Genomic DNA, 6,126 nt, shown 5'->3' with positions numbered 1-6,126 from the left:
AAGAGTGTTGAACTGGATGGGCCATTGGCCTGATCCAACATGGCTTCTCTTGCGTTCTTAAGGCTTTAACCTTTGCTGGGCAGAGTGGATGGATCCACTGCAGTATCACTCAATTTTTGTTAATATGGCCTACCTCCACCTCTTGCTGCACCCTCAGACTGCTGGCCCTGGGGGGAATCCTCTAAGAACAGCATTGGGAAGTGAAGTGGAGGCATGCAAAAGGAAGGGAGAATACATGCCTTATGCAGAGGTCATTTTGGGGGGGATCGCGGGGGATTGCAGTTCCCCTGGGTGAGGTACAGGGGGCCTTCTGGCCCTCATTCAGCCAGGAGGCGGCAGGAGAAGAGGGAGGGTAAGTTGCTTCCTCCCTGCCTCTCCCCACCCCTGCCTGCCTGGGGCCAGGGAGGGCCTTCGCGGGGCTTCCTTGCACTCCTGCCGGCCTTGCAGGTCCACCGCCAGGCCCCTCATGGGGCTCGGCAGTGGAGCTGCAAGGCTGGCGGCGGCGGCCAGGACTGTTGGGGGCAGGGTGTGTCCTTATGACACACTTCCGGTGATGTCAGGGGGTGTGGCTTTATGACACACTTCCGGTGATGTCAGGGTGTGTGGCATATGCTAATGAGTTATGCTAATGAGTTCCCCTAGCTCTTTTTCTACGAAACGACCCCTGGCCTTATGCCATCAGGAAATGCCTCATGGATCTAACCCACTGTAAACAGTAGGAGGGATTTTGATTATCTGCACTTTCGTGTGCTAGGAAGATGGGATCGGGAGAGACATTTGGCTCCTTGAGAACTCTGGCATTCTCTGAAACGTAATTCTAGACCTCACAGTTATACAGAAGTCTGAAAACGTGTTTTTTTTTTAGATAGATTGATTGATTGATAGGCTGATGTTTGTGCTTTTATCTCCAGCACTGGCAGATTCCCCTGGGTCGGCGGTTCCGTTCCTTGAAAATGTGGTTTGTATTTCGAATGTATGGCGTGAAGGGACTCCAGGAATACATCCGAAAGGTGAACATGTTTTACTTTGTTGCTGAATTCTTAGGGGAAAAAATTGGAAAGAAGAGGGTTTTGTGCGTATTTGTTTCCGTAAGCTGACGGACATGCAGGTTCGCCTAAAATCACAAATATTCAGGTAATGTATTATTTCAGTTTCGATTCAATCGGCCTTTACTGGCATATAAGAATTAAGATGAGCAAGATACAGAAGGAATAAAAATAGGAATATATTACTGTACAATTCGATTATTCAGTTATTTCTGTAGTTTCTCCTGGCACAACGTTATGGCGAGTTGTAAGAACTTTGCCACCTTTTCAGTTATATCAGAGGAGGAGTCACTCAAAAGGCAGTAAACCTTGTCGGAATCGGAGAAGCCCATCATTAGCTAAAATAGAGCTTAAATATTTAAAACGAATATCTGCATAGGAAGAACAAGAGAGGAAAACGTGGGATTTTCTCAGTGCAAGTAGTGTTACAACGACAATATCTAGCTGAATATGCTATTTTTTGAAATCTGCCATATGAAATCGCAGACGGCATGGCATTAAATCTAGCTAAAGAAAAAGCTCCGCATTGTTGTGGTATTTGCAGAGAATATAGATATGGGGCCACAAGGCCTACTGCCAGTGGGATCTCCATACTCAAAGGAGAGCAAGGCTTATTAACCATACTAATACTCCCTCTAAGCCATGGAATCTCATGAGCAAAAATTCTACTTTGTGAGCTACTGTGAGTGAGTGATTTGGTTGCTGCATAAATTCGTTTGCCTTGGAGTCATCCTTCCTGAGCTAAGTCAAAAATCTGTGAGCTGAAGGCTAAAAAACTGTGAGCTAGCTCACACTAACCCAACTTCGAGGGAGCACTGCATACTATATACGTTTTGGAGTTCAGTCTCCAGAATTCTGCGTTTGATCATTTGATATGCACCTATTAATGGGAGCATAGACAATGAGCCCAGAGATATACCCGGAGCAGTGATTTTTCCCTCAGTACAAGCCAGCCAGCTTGACATTTCAGACTCCGAGAGCATTTGATGGATAAGGCTCAAGGAATCAGAGTTATACCGCAGACACAGCCAGTATTGAACGGTCATAAGCCATGCCCTAGTTTCATCAAAATTTAATCCCGTTTCTAAGCAAAGGGCAGTATATGGTACACAATAAGGCATACCCAGAATTTTTCGTCGAAATTTGGACTGGGCACATTCCAAAGAACAATCAAGTGTAGTAGTAGTAGTAGTAGTAGTAGTAGTAGTAGTAGTAGTAGAAGTAGTAGTAATAACAACAACAACAACAACAACAACAACAATTTATACCCCATAATCCATAGTGGTATGCCATATAGTAATTGTGGATTCACTTTGGCATCCAATGAAGCTGATGGGCAGTGGGGTTAGGATGGGCAAAGGGAAGTACTGCTTTACACAGCGAGTGATTAAAATATGGAATTCATTGACAGAGGATGTAGTGATGGCCACAGGAATAAACAGCTTTAAAAGAGGATTAGATAGATTCATGGAGGAGAAGTCTATCAATGGCTGCTAGCCATGGTGATTGAGGGGAACCTCCACATCCAGAGGCACTAGTCCTCTGAATCCCAGAACCCGGAGGCAACATCAGGGGAAGGCCTCGGCCTCTATGCCCTGTTCTTGGTCAGCCAGAGGAGCTGGTTGGCCACTGTGTGAGGCAGGATGCTGGACTATATGGACCACTGGTCTGATCCAGCAGGGCTCTTCTGATGTTCTTTTGAAGGCCTCGGCCTCTATGCCCTGTTCTTGGCCCTCCAGAGGAGATGGTTGGTCACTGTGTGAGGCAGAATGTTGGACTAGATGGACCACTGGTCTGATCCAGCAAGGCTCTTCTGGCGTTCTTATGAAGGCCTCAGCCTCTATGCCCTGTTCTTGGCCCTCCAGAGGAGATGGTTGGTCACTGTGTGAGGCGGGATGCTGGACTAGATGGACCACTGGTCTGATCCAGCAAGGCTCTTCTGGCGTTCTTATGAAGGCCTCAGCCTCTATGCCCTGTTTTTGGCCCTCCAGAGGAGATGGTTGGTCACTGTGTGAGGCGGGATGCTGGACTAGATGGACCACTGGTCTGATCCAGCAAGGCTCTTCTGGCGTTCTTATGAAGGCCTCAGCCTCTATGCCCTGTTCTTGGCCCTCCAGAGGAGATGGTTGGTCACTGTGTGAGGCGGGATGCTGGACTAGATGGACCACTGGTCTGATCCAGCAAGGCTCTTCTGGCGTTCTTATGAAGGCCTCGGCCTCTTTGCCCTGTTCCTGGCCCTCCAGAGGAACTGGTTGGTCACTGTGTGAGACAGGATGCTGGACTAGATGGACCATTGCTTTGATCCAGCAGGGCTCTTCTTATGCTTATCATTATACAAATGTGCATGGCCTTGTCGTGTACGGTGCTCTTGTATGAACATTCAGGTGTTTACTTTTATAGGCGGCACTTCATTCTCCCATTTACCATTATTCAACACAAAGAGTTATGGTTGCTTCCTTGGATGTTTCATTGAGTAAAATGGGACGGGCTCCCAAGACAGCACACACATATGCAGTCTATGGAGAAAGCCTGCCCTGTGAAATGAAAAGTCCTTGGTGCCATCTAGTGGTCTTATTAAATACTGCTTGTTACAGGTATTCCAATAACGACAACAGCAATCTGTCTTTTAAAACGTCAAGAAGGTCTTACTGTATAAAACAAATGCAAGAATGCAGGAAAATCAAAGCATTCCCATAAGATTTCTTTCTTTGTGCTTTAAATACTCTGCTGGAATAATATAGAACCAGCCACTCTGGATTTGTGTAGCAATTTTGATTTTCCAAACAAATCAAAATAGGGAGTCAGATACTTAAATTACCGTCGCTAACTTTCAAGCATAAAAATTAAACTAAAAATAGTGGAAATGTTGCCATTCTAAGTCTGAACCAAGCTTCGAGATTTATAACATCCTATGAATCGAATAGCCCTGCCCTGGCTAGTCCGATCTCGTCAGACTGTGGAAGCTAAGCAGGGTCGGCCCTGCTTAGTACTTGGATGGGAGACCACCAAGGAAGTCAGGGGTTGCTACGCAGAGGCAGGCCATGGCAAAAACGTGTGAGCTGGAGGCTAAAAAACTGGGAGCTAGCTCACACTATGTCAGCTTAGAGGGAACACTGGAACTGGAGATGCCAGGGATTGAACCTGGGTCCTTTTGTACGCCAAGCAGATTCTCTACCACTGAGCCATGGCCCCCCACTAACGTTCTGTAACTCTGCAATCCTAAGCAGAGTTAGGCTCTACTGTGTCCATCTGAAATCTGTAATGTGGATATATTCAAATAACTTCTGTTTATCATTTCAGCATGTTAAACTAGCTCATGAATTTAAGGATCTGGTGCTTCAGGACGATCGGTTTGAGATCTGTGCTGACGTCGTATTGGGACTGGTGTGCTTCCGACTAAAGGTAAATGTTTAAATCCTCATCTTATGGTATGGATACTGTTGTGATTCAATACCTTGTTTTCTACCTACGCTTCGTGTTTTAAATTAAAATTGTGGGGGAAACAGCCTATATTTGCCAGTTTGGTGTAGTGGTTAAGTGTGCGGACTCTAATCTGGGAGAACCAGGTTTGATTCCCCACTCCTCCACTTGCACCTACTGATGTGACCTTGGGTCAGTCACAAGCTCTGATAAGAGCTGTCCTTGAAAAAGAGCAGTTTGTGTCAGAGTTCTCTCAGCCCCACCCACCTCACAGGGTGTCTGTTGTGGGGAGGGGAAGGGAAAGGAGGTTGTAAGCCGCTCTGAGACACCTCTGGGTAGTGAAGGGCGGGGTATAAATCCAATCTCTTCTTCTCTTCTCTTCTTCTTCTATTTGAAAACAACACATGTTAAAAGGGGCAGCTTCCTTTTTATAACTTCCTGAGGCCATTATTGAACAACAAACAAACATCTGGACTTTTTAGAAAAATGGGGGGGGGGGAAATGTGCCGTTCACTCCAGAGGCCTTGATACTCTGGTACCAATTAAATGTTTGGGTATTTTTTAATTTAAAAAAATCATCCATAACTTAAATCTCCGTCAAAGTGCTATGAGAAATTTTGTTAGCCTTCTTGAAACCTTGCAGTGTGGGGAAAGATGGCCTTGAAATATTGTAGTGAGCAAACCGATTTTGCTTCCTTTGAAATGCCACAGATCTTTTGCTGGGGCAGGTAACTCCACGTCAAAACCGAAATCTTACTTTAGGTGGACTCTGATAGATATGGGTGGTTCTGAACCCGGGAGACCTCTGAACAATGCTCCCTCTAAGCTGTGGTGTCTTGTGAGCAAAAATTCTCCTTTGTGAGCTCCTGGCATTAAAGTTGTGAGCGAGCGATTTGGCTGCTGCATAAATCAGTTTGCTCTGGAGCCCTCCTTCCTGAGCGGAGACAAAAATGTGTGAGCCGGAGGCTAGAAAACGGTGAGCTGGCTCACACTAACTCAGCTTAGAGGGAACACTGCCTCTGAAATGGATATTAATGGTAATTAGGCTTCTCTTGTGGTTTCGGGACACGGGTAGCCAGAGCTGTTTGAGCCCGTGAGCGTTAAATGGCTGCTCTTCCAGTTCTCTTCGGGAAATTGCCAGCTTTTTTCATACTGATCATCGGTGGCTATGACAAGGGAAGCAAAATGTCGCTCTTAGCCGCATTAACCCTCCAGATTGCTTTCTTTGACATTTGGAAAGATAATACTGTGCGATATCAAGAGATCATTAGCTTACCGCTTGAGCAGATGCCTAAAGTGATATGCTGAGGCTTTAGGGGCGTGATTAAGCGGGAGAAAACAGTTTACTAAAAAAGCAAAGAAATTGAGAAAATTAACCTTTGGGCTGCCCCTCATTACCAAGTGGAGCGGCCATTTCTCTTTTTCCGGCACGCATCGTGGCCTTCTCCCACACACCATGTGGAACGATTTCAAGGGGAGGAGAGGGGGAAAACCCTGGAAGAAAATGACTTCAAAAAGAGAAGCTAGTTTTAAAAACAACAACAACAAACGAATCCTCAGTAGTGTGCTCCAGAAGTTATTCAGACTGCCAGGAGAGAGCTGTACGTAGCAAGGGACACAGAGTGCAAGCCACTCGGGCCTCACCGCCGGAGCCGGGGGG

The 6,126-nt window shown here is 46.1% G+C and overlaps 1 protein-coding gene across 3 annotated transcripts in view; it reads left to right on the top strand.

Moving 5' to 3' along the window:
• DDC (dopa decarboxylase) overlaps positions 1-6,126 on the top strand; it is a 68,102-nt gene that overhangs the window by 54,168 nt on the left and 7,808 nt on the right. For all 3 annotated transcript variants that reach the window (XM_015424875.1, XM_015424874.1, XM_015424876.1), the window contains 2 exons: positions 912-1,010; positions 4,347-4,448. In XM_015424875.1, the coding sequence (XP_015280361.1) occupies positions 912-1,010; positions 4,347-4,448 (201 nt within the window). The remainder of the gene's footprint in view (positions 1-911; positions 1,011-4,346; positions 4,449-6,126) is intronic.

This window comes from Gekko japonicus, unplaced genomic scaffold (genome assembly GCF_001447785.1).
Source record: "Gekko japonicus isolate JY-2015 unplaced genomic scaffold, Gekko_japonicus_V1.1 scaffold1220, whole genome shotgun sequence".
Classification (NCBI taxonomy): domain Eukaryota; kingdom Metazoa; phylum Chordata; class Lepidosauria; order Squamata; family Gekkonidae; genus Gekko; species Gekko japonicus.
This window is presented reverse-complemented; position numbering and strand designations above follow the sequence as displayed.